The sequence below is a fragment of the Podarcis raffonei genome, chromosome 1 (genome assembly GCF_027172205.1).
Source record: "Podarcis raffonei isolate rPodRaf1 chromosome 1, rPodRaf1.pri, whole genome shotgun sequence".
NCBI classification, from domain to species: domain Eukaryota; kingdom Metazoa; phylum Chordata; class Lepidosauria; order Squamata; family Lacertidae; genus Podarcis; species Podarcis raffonei.
Genome location: NC_070602.1, coordinates 72,488,834 through 72,503,122, shown reverse-complemented (window position 1 = coordinate 72,503,122; position 14,289 = coordinate 72,488,834). Strand labels below are relative to the sequence as shown.

At 45.0% G+C, this 14,289-nt stretch overlaps 2 protein-coding genes across 2 annotated transcripts in view; both read right to left on the bottom strand.

The window, feature by feature from the left end:
* The window catches only part of C1H18orf21 (chromosome 1 C18orf21 homolog), a 165,242-nt gene that overhangs the window by 70,471 nt on the left and 80,482 nt on the right, over window positions 1-14,289 (bottom strand). The gene's annotated exons all lie outside the window — the stretch shown is intronic.
* LOC128416097 (L-lactate dehydrogenase A chain) overlaps window positions 1-14,289 on the bottom strand; it is a 15,734-nt gene extending 1,445 nt beyond the window's left edge. The window contains exons 1-7 of the mRNA XM_053393243.1: window positions 14,164-14,289; window positions 8,926-9,060; window positions 7,835-7,952; window positions 5,398-5,571; window positions 3,535-3,708; window positions 1,809-1,926; window positions 363-486 (exon numbers count right to left, since the gene is read on the bottom strand). Coding sequence (XP_053249218.1) covers window positions 363-486; window positions 1,809-1,926; window positions 3,535-3,708; window positions 5,398-5,571; window positions 7,835-7,952; window positions 8,926-9,051 — 834 coding nt within the window. The 5' untranslated portion in view covers window positions 9,052-9,060; window positions 14,164-14,289. The remainder of the gene's footprint in view (window positions 1-362; window positions 487-1,808; window positions 1,927-3,534; window positions 3,709-5,397; window positions 5,572-7,834; window positions 7,953-8,925; window positions 9,061-14,163) is intronic.

The following is a 14,289-nucleotide window of genomic DNA, read 5'->3' as shown; positions in this document are numbered from 1 at the left end:
TAAAAAGAAAGACTTAAGCCAATTAAATAATGTGTTGATTTGTATGTAATAAATGCTTTTCCCATTAGCGGGAAGGGGGAGAAAGTGCTATCCTTGCAGGGAGAATGTAGGAGTTCGGGTAGCCCATGTGGTGCTCTACAGATCCACCAACTCCATCCAGGATGGCCCATGGAGTTGCCATCAACATCTGGAGGGCACAACCTTGGCCACCTGTGATCTAGAAGATGGGCTGGCTTTGCTAAGGTGTTACCAAAAGGCTTCCGCAATTGCTTTGGCAGCTACTGCCTCGGTTAGCTTGACTATGCATACAGCATAGTAATAATAAGAAAACACCTTAGCATTTGACACTGAGCATGTTTTACCTTCACCATTGTAGAAACTGGATGCACTCTCCTTAAATTCTTCATGAGAGTTTCAGCTAGATCAGCCACAGAAAGACCAATTGCCCAAGATGTGTATCCCTTCAGCTTGATAACCTCATAAGCACTGTGGGAGAACATTAAAAGAATTGAATCTTTCACCAAAAAAAAATTCTTAAAAAGAATCATGTCTATTAAGCAACAGCATAGCTGTCCATCTATACTTCAGGTGAAGTCCATCTGAGGCTACTTATCCTCTATCTCCAAACGGCATCTGTTGCAGGCATTAGATCTATTAATTTATTACTTTTACAAGCAAGCTACTAGCCTTTCCCTGTAGAGATGCTGGTGCCTGCATGGAGTAGCTTTGCTTGCACATTTTGTCAAGCCATAGTTAATATTTAAACATTAAATACAAATGAGCAGCATGCTCAAAGTCCTTGCAGTGTCCCTTCTCCTTTCCTAGCCACACCATTTAGGGGTGGGGGCGAGAAGAGAAACTACCAGCCTTGGCTTCTCAGGTTGTCTGAGCAAAGTTAGACAATGGTTTGTTTAGAAAGATGAAAACCAGGGTTCAGATTACCGTATTTTTCGCTCTATAAGACGTACCAGACCACAAGACGCACCTAGTTTTTGGAGGAGGAAAACAAGAAAAAAAAATATTCTGAATCTCAGAAGCCAGAACAGCAAGAGGGACCGCTGCGCAGCGAAAGCAGCAATCCCTCTTGCTGTTCTGGCTTCTGGGATAGCTGCACAGCCTGCATTCACTCCATAAGACGCACACACATTTCCCCTTACTTTTTAGGAGGGGAAAAGTGAGTCTTATAGAGCAAAAAATACGGTATATGGCACAACAAGCCACAGCTTGTGGTTGTTGCATGTAGCGCAAGCAAGAATGAGGGTGAAGCAATCTGGATTTCTGAATGCCTACACTAACAAGCTGCTAATTCACATGTAATGGTAGTTAAACATTAACATTAACTATTACCCAGCATGTTACGTAAACCAGGGCAGTTTGTAAATGGATCAGTCCTTCAGGAATGTGAAATGTATGCAGAATTTACTTTATTTCGCTTTCAAAACACATTCAAATTCCACAGTGCAGAATATAGTGATTGCTATATAGTATCTATCAACAAAGGAAAATTAACTGCTGAACAGTGGTTTCCACCACTGGAAAAGCACTCTTCAGTAATCTGAACACTGTAAACAGCACTCTAAATCAGTATTTCTTCAAAACTAGACAATTGGAGATTATATTGTGGGAAAACAAAGGGGTTTGGTCCAAAGTTAAGTGCATGTCATGGGGCAAAAATGCTCCGTTAAGGATCAGGGGACCTCGTTGAAGCAATGTAGGCTGTGGCATCCTTGAAAATGAGACACAGGCAATTTCTGGAAGCTCAGTGGAACCCCATTTCCTCTCTCACACAGAGACGAGATAAAGATTACCTTTCTACCACATGCTTGTGGACTTCTTTCCAGTTCTCCTTGTCACTATCAGACCCCATGTCTGGATGCAAAGTTTTCAACGAGACGCCAGCAACATTCACGCCACTCCAGACAGGCACTGAATAAAATGCAGGAGATTTTTCTGAGCAATCTAGAACGTTTTCCAACCTCACAGAAAGTAAGATTCACAAGTGTTTCGAACAGATCTGAGCTGGGCAGTTAATGTAGCATGATGTACCAAGTACAGTTTTATAATTACTAAGAATCTTGCTACGCACACATACCTTCCCCTTAAACTTTGGCTAACAGGCAGTGGAGATGGATCCTTGTGCTCATCCATGCTGGATTAGCCACTGACCTGTTCCTTTTAACTCATAAACCCAGGGGAAAGGGTGGGTTTTCATCCTGCTGTGGCTATGCACACACATCTTCCTAAAATGGTCCATAGCCCTTGGGGCAGAAGAAAGACTGCAAAAGTGCTGTGACCACACACACAGGGCTTGGCAACCATATACTGCATATAATCTGTAATTCAAGGATGAGTGTGGCGGCGGCAGCTGCTCACCTAAGGCAAGCAAGCAGCCAAGTACACAGCTGAGGGCCAGATTCAAGTAATGAAGCCTGCTAATGGAAGCTCGTGCAAGGACTTGTGCTAGCGCACTGTGGCTTTCCCCTCTACCTCCCCACCACCACCACCAATTGGCTTGGGGTGTCAGAGAGGGAGAGAAACCCCAGAACAGTGCACTCGGGAGGGGAGAGGGGATTGTGCTTATATTCACTGCTGTGAAACGGGATAGAGGAGTAGTAGAGTAGAATCTGAGTTTATGCATCAAAGCAGAATTCTAGTGGCAGTATTGGTGCAGGGCTGTATGAGATCACACAACTCCCAAATATAGGACGACAGAGGGGCCAAGACAAGTAACTTGTAACTGCTTTACTGAACACCAGCATGCAAGGGTCTCTGACATGAAAAGGATTTACTGTGAACTCCCCAGTTAGGAGTAAAGGGTAGAATTTAGCCTGGTAGGGTTTGGCCTACTTGGATTACAAAGCTGACCTTTTGCAACAGAGCTGCTCAAGTCAAATATAGACCATCTAGTGTTACTTCATGCAGTAGGGACAGCTAGATGATATTCCTAACTTCCATACAGAGGGAAGAGTATGGAAACCTCTCTGTGGGTTTGCCCAGCACCTAAGTCTGATGTGGTCAACGGTTCTATAGCAGCCTTCAAATTTCCAAAAAGCTGTCATTTGTTGGATTCCAACTCCCCATCAACCCATCATGGTCAATGATAAGAGCTGTAGTTCAGCAACGTCCGGAGAAAACTATTTTACCTAACCCAGTGTTAGGAGATGCTTCCTAATGATAAGAATTCCTCAGCAATGGAACACTGCCTTTGGAGGTGATGGGCTCTCCTTCATTGCAGGCATTTAAGTAGACAATGGATGGTTCTTTATCAGGGATGCTGTACATGCACCCTGCATTGGAGGATCCAGCATTAAGCAGGGGACTAGCCTAAATTACTCAAAGGTTCCTTCTAACTCTACGATTCTACGTTCAAGAGGTAGATCTGGGAAATGCTCTGCTGCTCTCCTTTTCACCAGGTACTGTTACCATCAGTATATTCCAATCCCACTTATCTTCCAAGAACATGAAGGAAGTCAGAATGCAATAGCCTGCTTCCTTTGTGAGTTGGGTAGCAAATGGATTGTGTGTCATGCTTACCACTGGAGTCTCCATGCTCTCCAACAATCCAGCCATGGCAGCTGAGAGGGTGGATGCCCAGCCTCTCGCCCATCAGGTGGCGGAAACGGGCAGAATCCAGATTGCAACCGCTTCCAATCACACGGTGCTTAGGGAAGCCACTGATCTTCCAGGCCACATAGGTCAGAATATCCACTGTCAACAAGCAAAGTCACCTGGTTAGAAAGTGATTGTCATATGCACTATTAAAGACAGACAAGCTTCGAGAGCACTGGGAATCTGCAATCCTTCTCCACAAAGAGAGTCTGTTTAATTTCATCTGTTCTACACAAGGCTACCTTAATGATGAAATGCCAAAACCATCCTGGCTCCAGGCAGCAGTTAAAGGGCAGAGGGAATATTGAGGAGCTTCTTTACAATCCTCTCATTTTAATATGAGGTGCTCAGGCAAGAGTGATGGTTCTGTACTATGGTTCTGACTTTCCTAGTAGATGTCCCCTGTGAGTCAACAGCACCGATCCAGAATTATCTGTGTCTTACAGAGGACGCAGGGAGCGATATCTCACTTGTGACCAGGGCATGCAGGCATGACTGAAGCAGGACATAGCATCTTGCAAGTATCCCAACACCTCCCCAAGCTCTTACCCAGCAGAGCAACCAAAGCTCTTTCCTTTTGCCAAAGTCTCTAGTTTAACTTCCTGAACTTCTGCATCCAGACATCATGGTAAGCTATGGCTTACTGGGGTCAAAGCAAGACTAGGAGAGCCTTGGGCTTGCACCTGTTCCCATCTTCTCCAGCCCTGAGGATGAGTTTTGAAGCTTTCACTTCCTTATTAACTACAGTTTATTTGTTCTTCTGAACCCATCAAAAAGAAAGCTTCCAACCTCATAGCCACAAGGGCTGGGTGTGGGAACATGACCCCAGGGCTCATAGGAATTCAAGAGCTGCCTTACAGAGTTGGGGCCATGGTCCATCCAGCTTGGCATTGCCAAGGAATCTTTCTTGGTTCTATCTGGAGATGTCAGGGTTTGAACCTTCGACTTTCCTATGTTAGGAACACACACTTCAACACTGAGCTATGGTCCATCCACCATAATTTACCAGGGCATCTGAATGCAGCCACTGTGTAAATAGATCAGAGAAGAGTGTGCAAGTGTGTTGTCACAGAGAGTAATAGTGTAAATGAGCTATCAGCTAGGTACTAGGCACAGCACCTCATTTTACATGGGGAAAAGTTAGGCGTTTCCTGTAGACTGCACCCTAACAGTCAAACATGGAAGTACTGCTGTATTTCCCATGAGACAGTGGAATGATGTGATCTCTTAACAGACCCTAGCCACGATTGTCACCACCATAGTTCCAATCATCGTAGATACTAGATAGCGAAATCATTCTTCAAATGAAGATCCTTATATAGCCAAAACAGCACCACCCACACTCAAAAAGGAGTTATGAGCAAGTTTATGGAACCCAGAAGTCCATGAAATCTTTAGAAAAGGAAGGATGTGACCTGTAACAGCCCAATGCAAGACAGCATCATCAGTGGGCATGGAATGATGATTGGCTGCTAAGTAGATACAGTGGGGACATGGAAAGAGGTAAGAGAATGGAGTGTTCTGGGAAAGGGCAGGGCTGAATGGAACCCTGAGCAGGAGCACTCCATGGGACGATATTTAGTTGCAGGTCCCACTTCAGAATTGAAACTTAAGTGTTAGACCATGATGTCCTGGTGGAATAGATATTTTCCTTTTCATGGCCAAGGGAAAACTTGGAATGCTTTCAGGATTCCCCGATTTCCTTCTTGGAAGCAAGCAATTTCTCCTTTCAAAGGACTGGAGGGTGAATTATGGTCCATAAGCAGTTAAGAATAGGACACAACCAACCTGGATTTGAAACAACAAGCAGCTTGCAGTCAGGGCTGTACTTGACAATGCTGGGAATGATGAATTTGAAGATGTTCACGTTGCGCTGAACCAAGTTAAGGCGAGACTCGCCTTCTTGCTGGCGGGCTCCAGCAGTGATGATGACCAGCTTGGAGTGTGCAGTCACAGCATAGTCTGCAAAAATAAACACATTTGTTTGTTCAAAATAAATTTCATAATGCATGTTACAATTCCAGACAAATTGAATGCACAAAGCATGACTGGAAGAGAGGAATAATTGGGCCCACAGGAGCAGAAGGACACCTTTGAGGCAGATTTATGAGCTGAATAAAGGGAATATGTGCTTCAGAGAACCTGAAGTCCTAATGATTGCTCTGTAAGAAACCGGCTGTGTTCTTCCACGTGTTAGCTTAGAGTGTTTTGGAAACTAACAGTAAAATAGCTGCTTGTACTAAATCACCTTTGTTCATCTGGATGTAAGAGCAGCTGCTATGGCTTCAGACACCCCTTATTGCCATCATAATTCTACTGCTACTTCTCCCTTAAAAAGGATTAAATGTTTTATATGTATGTAATTTTGCTTTCAATTAGACCCTGTTTAGAAACATAAGACAAAAAATCAAGCCACTTTTCTGCAAAGCCCAGGCCCCTTCTGGAGCTACTGTTTTCAGATGGTATTGCTCTGAAAAGAGAATGGAAGGGGAAACCATGACTAAGCTCTCCAATTTGACCACTGGGAGCAGGGAAAAAATGCCCTTTGCCGATCCATTAAGTGCTATTTAAAATTTTATCGAAGGACTGTGGTCAGGAAAGGACTGTGGTCGGGAAATGAAGCAAAGAAGAGCTCTTGTCTGCCAGTTTTAGAGCAGCAGTTTTAGCAAAGCAACAATACACTTCTCTACACTGTAGCTCCACTGCTTTGTGCTTTTGATTGACAAGGATTCAATTTATTTGGTATCTGGTCTCTTACACTACAGCCAGTTGTTCAACTTGCTCTATCATAGACCTTCCCAAGGCTGAAAAGCCTGTTCCCAGGGTTTTTTGTTCAGGCATCATCTCTAGATGATGACTTTCTAAAGGAATGTAAAAAGACTAAGGGAAGTCAATTCACATGCCCTTCTCTACACCTCTCATCTCTTCCTGGCCTGAGAAGTCTTACTGACCCCGAGCCAGCACTACCAGAGGAATCAGACTATTCATTTATCATACAAACAACATCTGAGAAATTCCAGCCTGGCTGAGTCTAACAACCCCACATACTACTAGAAGCAATGGCCACAGAATGCAAGAACTGGCTTGGAATCTTGCAATACTTCGTTTTAGACTAGGAGTGAGGACTCAACAAAAAGGGACACCCAGTTGTTATTGCTTGTGTGTGTGTGTGTGTGTGTGTGTGTTGTTGTTTTAGTTATCAGCATATTTGTCAAAATTCATTTGTTGCTTGTCTCATAACATTGATATGTTCAAACCTAAAAATATAATAAACCCAGTGTAAATTCATTAACAGTGCTATACTGAAGGCACTTTATCCAAAGCCCTGCCAGGCTCATGATCCTTTTTCGGCTTTAAATGTGTCTGCTTTAATGTTATCACTCACACTGGAAGTAACAGACTGCTTAAGAGTGTGACTAATTTTTTGCCCACTTTGCAGGGCCAGGAGAATTCTGCGTCCTAGCTGCTTCCAGGGGCCTCCTCTGGGACCCTACCTAGGCTTAGGAGATACTTGCAGCAGTGAGGAGGCATGCTCCAAAACCACCTACACCTCTCAACTGTTGGGATTCTGAGTCTCTGGTGTCAGATGGGTAGATCTTGCCTATTCTATGGCCCCAAGACATCCTCCCAGGAATCTTAGGACTGCACCCATAATCCAATTCTCTCAACACTCCCCTATTGATAGTCTTTGCTGCACCAAAAGAAGCAAAAACAGGCTTCCCTTATATTTGTTCTAAGCTCTGCCAAGCAGACCTGTCAAAGGGTGAGCATTTGTAGGGAGGGAAATGGACAGAAGAGCAGGCCACCTCAGCCAGCAGAAGGAAACAGTGATGACCAAATTCCTGGTTAATATAAATAGCCTTTTCTATCCTTGTGGTATCATAAGTTTGATGTTCATTGCTAACTTTATCAAACCATGCTGCTTTTCAAAGTAATGCAACTTAAACCACACAAAACAGCCTTTATCCACAACACCAACTCTCCAATGCTGTCTGTATAAATCTGTGCAGGTCAGCTGCTGGTTAACCCAGCTGCCTTCAAGTCATCATTGCCATAGTGAAAAGATTGACATTCCACAACTTTGGTCTTGCCTGAGGCAAGAGAAGTCACCTCTACTTCCAGAGGCACAGAGGCTTCCCTCCCAGAGAAACTACTGGATGTTGCCTTGCTATGTAGCATCTGAAATAGATGGTCGTCTGTACATAGAGGACAGGGAAATACTAACCTTTGCCAGAGACAATTTTTGGTGTTCTGAGAAAGAGGCTGCCATGCTGAAGGTCCAACATCTCTCCCTTCAGCTTGTCCTCCATGACATCAACGAGGGCAAGTTCATCAGCCAAATCCTACAAAAAGCCAAGAACAGATAGATCAACCCACTGGCTTTTTTAGAGACCTGAATTTTGTGGTTCTGGGAAGGCCTGCACAAGCAGACATACACCAAGACAAATTGCAGCCCACCAGGCCCTGCCAAGGCCTTGATAATAATAAAAATAAACAGTCCCCAGCAGACAGCAAAACTAGGGAGCTTTGTAGAGCTCCTGATAAACCACTATACATGGCTGTGGGGAGTGTTTGGTCTGGAGCAGGGGTTGGCAAGGTTTACCAGCCATGGGCCAGATCACTCCCACAGAGATCATCCGTGGGCTGGACTGGCACAGCACAACACTGGAAATTGTGTCTGCGCATGTCCAGACACCGAAAATCGCACCTGCAGACGCAATTTCCGCCGCCGCTCAGCAAGTCCCCACAGTTTAGCACACGGGGGATTCACCAAGAGGGTGGCTAGGTTCGGGGGTAGCTCGTGGGCCGGTAAAACAGTGTTTGTGGGCCACACATTGCCGACCCCTGGTCTGGAGGATGAAAATGAATTAAGCGCATGGTTACAGTAAACTAATGCTGATATTCTGATCAGATCTGAGGTGTGCAGTGCAATCGTAAATACACTGATCTTGGAGTATGTCCCGTTGATGCCAATGGACTTATTTCTGAATAGGTATGCATAGGCTGCACTGTTAGGATTTGTATTCACAAACTGAGTTTATGGAAACATACTTGACTGTCTATGAAAACACCTCTACCTGTGCTTTATAGAACATTTTATTTTTACAGAAAGACATAGCAATACACAAATTTAGCATTATTGTGTTTGTTCATTACTTTTCTTACAAAGTAGCACAAAATGACTTACATTAAATTCAGTTAAGAACAACAACAAAAAACCTAAAAACACAGCAATGCAAATAAACAGCTAAAAATATTGTTAAACGAAAAGGCAAGACCACAGATCTTGCCCCACGAAACACAGATTTTACCTACCTTCATCAAAATGCTTATGGCACAAGCCATGCCAACTGCACCAACCCCAACCACAGTGATCTTGTTGTGGGCATGAGGGTGTTCCTCTTTGTGAACATTTTCAATCAGCTTTTCCTTGAGAGACATCTTGTAGCTCTGTGGGAGGAAACATAATAATACAATCAACTCATTTTCATCACTTGTTGAATTGTGCTGTGATGATAAGTTAACACAGTCCATTTCAAAGATGGATTCCATCACTAAGATACACACACCACAGAGTTTACTCTGCAAATTTACAAGAACCTTGATTTTGCTTTAATTGTTATTGCAGTATTTGAATTTTAGCATATTCTTCTGTTTTCACAATCGGAACAAAGTCATGAGTAATTTGCCCATTGATTTACATGGGATCCAAGTTCAATTGACTAATTTGGGTGTGGATCCAACCCACTGTTGGCACATATGTATCATTTCCCCCCCAAAAAAAACACATTAGAAAATTTGGCAGGGTCATTGCAGGTGAGAGACAGAGGTTTTCAAGAAGTGGAATGCTAATGTACACAGTCAACACAAAACCACACAGTATCTTATCAAAGGATCTTGCAAGCTCAGTGCATTGTGCAACAAAACATCTTGTCTGTTTGATCAGTATGCTTTCAGGCACAAAGTCTACCCAGGGTGTGATTGAGAACTAAAAGATGCGACTGACTGACTAACTCACTCGGAAGTAGTGAAACACTTTGCTCTTGGTTCTATATGCTTGTCTTAAAGTTTTTATTTTATTTCTTAAAGATGCATGTTTTGTTTTGTTTTGTTTAATGTTAAAAACTGTCTTGGGAGAGAACAGCATATAAAAACCATAAAATATTATGCCATACTCTGATGTTCCAAACCCTGATGTTGTGGCCACAACAACTCTGAAAATGGTGTAGGTGACAAGAGACAATGAGACTTGGACTGAAAACTGGCAGCATGGCACGTGAAAATCCCCAGGAGGCCAAAGGTTGATTCTGCATATCACGTTGAACCAGAGTCCAGAGCTAGAAGCTAGTAGCAAGTCAGGAAAATAAAAAACTTGGGTAGTACCAACAAGGGATGGGGGTGCATGCCTGCCAATGCAAGAGCACAAAAGTGAAAATAAAGGGGTCAATATAGCAGATTAGTGGTCAGTGTTGCTGGAATGAAGGGGCATTTCATGATGTTAAACTTTGGAATTAAGAGTGTCAGGCAGTTCTGAATCAAAATCAGCAACAAGCCATTGCCATCTCAATTTTAAGTTGGTGAACCAAACTGGGGGAGGGAGTATGGCGCAAGCAAGTGTGTAATGTAGTGGCATAAAGGCACATCTGCTTGGTGGGAGAAGCCTGCTGAAGAGGAGGAAGGATGCCCAACAGGACTGAGGAGGGAGGGCACATTGAAGGGATATATTGGCGGGCCGAGTTTAAGAGAAGAATGTGGAATGTAGATTCTGGAACACTGACAGCAAGGAGCTAGGATGACACATCTCAGAACCAGTCATTAAAAGATGGGCTTCCAAAGCTCATGTGATAGTCAGCCATACACCTGTAGTCCAAAATTATGACAATTCCTGCATTCAAAGCTGCCCCATGTAGAACAACTGCAAGGGGGGGAAACCAAAAAGTCTGATCTCTCCTGGGTGCATCACTTCAGTGTCATCTGGTATGCAGCACTCTCCTCAGTTATGCTCTTTGCAGAAATGATGCTACTGCAAATGTGGAAATACTGAGTGTCCCTACTGAATATATTGAATCAGAGTTACTGTAGGTCTTTTTGTTGCTACTATATGTAGCTGTTCACTTGGTGGTTAAAGAGCAAATCAAGGCAAGCACTCTCTCTCCACCGTGACCATCAGCACTCCAGTTTGGTGATCAGTAAGTATTTGGAGACATTTGTGACAATGAGCGAGTTTTGCAACAAAACAAAACCACAACTTCTGAAGCAGTAGCAAGTGAATGACCTAGCAACTTCCCCATAGACTAAAAACAGCTGCTTATTAGTTGCCAATAATAGTGTGAATTAACAACAGTGCAGTTCAGAGTGAGGCAAAAGCAAGATTCATATGCAGTACATACATTAAGCTCCACATCGTTCCAATGAAATTGTAATTTTTTTCATCTGATCAGCAATTTTGCAGCATCAGATACCTTTCCTGAAATTGAAAGACACATCTCTATAGGCAGAAATGTGTCATGCAGAGTGTAACAAAACAGGATTACTATTTTTTGCATGTCTAATTCAACAAGCAAAATGGAAACCTAATTCCACTGCCCTGTAGGGGCCAAGGTCACAAGGGCACATTCTGACATGAAAGGGCTCTGGCATGTGGGTGGTATCTGATGAAGAAGCTGAAGTCAAAGGGAATCTGCATATGTGATGCTAGGAAAGCCATGGGGGGTTAACATGCACCTAGATTTACAAAATTCAAGATGTTGGAAGAAGGAAGGGGAAATCTGGTAAATCATGTTCCTGTGACCAAACACAGGACAAAAAGCGGAATATTATTAGAACTTGGTACCAGTGGCACACTTCTGGAGTCATTTAAAGAAGTATCATACCTCTTTAAGCAATCATGGTTTCCCCCAAAGAATCATAGGAACCATAGTTTGAGTTCTGAGAGTTCCCTTCACTCTGGGAGTTGTGGCTGTGTGAGAATAGGGGTCTCCAAACAACTCACAGCAGCTTTAGTAACTTGTTCCCTGAGTTATTTGAGATAAGCCATGACTGTTTGAAGTGGTATGATACTGCCTTTAAAGGTGAGATGAGGTCTTGAGTCCAATTCACAAAATCAAACTCTTACACTGAACCATGTGCGTCCACATAAGCTGGGTGTGTGTGTGTGTGAGAGTGAGAGAGAGAGAGAGAGAGAGAGAGAGAGAATAAATTCACAACTTGGTGCCATCACCACAATGCTGCCAAATGCATTTTCAGTAACAGTGTGGTAAATGCACACTTGTGTTACAAGCCATTTGGTTTGTGTGCTGGAGCAACTACAACTTCCTGTGTGAACTGAGCCACTCCACATTCAAGCCTAATTTAGCCCCAACTGCTTGGTCTGTAGACATCAAGTTCTTCTGCCAGCTCCCTGCCTGGAACTAACTGCACACAGTCATAGCCATGTACATGATCAGCCTTGTTGTGCAGCCAAGAGTGCTGGGCTTTGACCAGGGCTCAGATCTCAGCTCCCTAATGAAGCTAATTGGCTGAGCTTGCGTCTCATTTTAACCTATTTCCATTGCAAGGAGGAGTCACAACTATGCTTGCTCCCCTAAGCTCCCGGCTGAACATGTGGCAAAAACTGCATTCCACTATGCATGTGGCCCACTTGAGCATATGTAGTTTGGGCCCTATAGTTTGCATTCCTGCAGTCCTAACAATTACCCCTAATAAATCCGCAAGAATCTGGGAAGTCACAACAAATTGAGGGAAAGGGCATTTTCCCCACAACACAATGCCTGGCTCCACCTATTCTCACTGAAGAGTGAAGTGATTCACTAACACAAGTTATCTTCTCTGGGATTCTTCCGGCATCCCTTAAACTAGGTAGCAATACTGTTAACCAGGAAGCGTATTAAGCCTTGGGAGGTAGACAGATTTCTGGCTTAGCGGATATACTTCACACACACACACACACACACACACACACACACACAATACCAAAATATAATCAGCCAAAGCCCATGCACGAACAAGTTATAATTAAAAAAAACAAGGTGTTTAGAATTTGGTTCTCTGAACCAAAACTGAACTCACAGTACTTGAACTCAGGAGTCTTCTCCTGCTTAGCACCCCCCCCCGACAAAAAAAAACCCTAAGCTGTTTTAAGTGGAGAGAAGCAGTTTTGTTAGGGCAGCCTGAAACCCTCGGTGATCTAACGCAGATCCAGATCTACCTTCCTCCCACCCCTACATAAGCGGCACTATATTCCTAAGGGGATCACCGACTGCGAGCGCGATCCAGCTACTGCCGAGATGAGCTACCGCTTTATACCCCTCCCAATTAAATTTCCGGGAAGCGGGCCGTGTGAGGCACTGAATCCAGTGCTGACCAGTTTTCCCGGTGCAAGATATTAAATGGTCGGGCAGGGGGGCGATGCAGGCGGGGAATGGAGAGAACTGTCCACACTTCCTCCTCCGTGCGAGCCGAATGCAATCAGGTTGATTTAGTTGCCAGGGATAAAAGGCAAGGAGGAATCCCGGCTCAAAGGCACGAGAACTACGCGAGTCAGAGACAGAATACCACCGCGATCTTCGCCTGGGGGTTGATAGGGCGGTGCTAGTCCAGCTCCCGGGACGAAATAAAGGAGCTAAGAAGGTGCAACAGGCTGAGCAATAACTCGGCTGCGCTTGAGCTGCAAACCTCACCATGGACTAGCGACCTAGAAGTTCCAGTGGCCCAAAAGCGCAACCTTCCCCGGACATCCCCCTCCCTTTTTTAATTTCCTCCCGGCAGTGTGATGACCCAGCGGTTTTCGGAAACCACCTTTTCCCTCCTCTCTGTAGCGGATATTGCAGCACCGAGGGCGGAGGCGGCAAGGAAATACGACGCGTCCACAGGTCCTCGCAAAGTAACTCCGCTCTCCTCACCAGCACAGTCATCCAAAGCCTCGGGGCATTGGAAATCCATTTAAAAATTCCATACCTAAAACAGCTCGAATTTATTGAGGGTCCAGGGGCCGGCGTTTTCCGCTCCAAAGTGGACTCTCTGACCTGTACAGAGCATCCCTTTCTGCAGCCGCCTCCCTCCACCCCTCGCGTTACATAATGACCAGTGGGCCAAAAAAAGGACCACAACAGCCTGCTTCTCTCCCCACCCCGGGCACTTCCTACAAAACCATTTCAGGGGGCACACGGGGGAAGCGGGGAGAAATTCTTATTTCCTCCTCTCACACCTTCTCACGGGTAGCCAACGTGGTGCCCTCCAGACGCACAACTCTCGCAGCAGCCCAAGCTGGCGTGGCCAACAGCCTGGGATGCTGGGAGATGTGGTCCCACAACGTCTGGAGTTGCCTTACCCCAACCTAGAGGGCTGCCTTCCTACCGACTCTGCCTCTCTTTCCTTTCGCGCCAAACGCCCGGTCTCTTAGCTCCGCTTTGGAGGATCTCCTTCTACCCATCCAGCAGGGAAAGTCCTCTTTGGACGGCTTGCTTTACCCCGAGGGTGCAAGTGGAGAAAGGTGGCGCGGGGCTCTTTGCACGCATCGCCCAGCCCGCCTCGTTCCCACGAGCGCTTCCTTACCTGGGTAAGTCTAGCAAAGCGTGCGCGCAATGACCGAGCCCTCCGATTGCCGCTGCAGTACCGCGAGGCAGGGGGAGGCGGCGGGCGCTTAAGTAGGAATCCCGCGCGTGACGTCGGAGGGGGCGG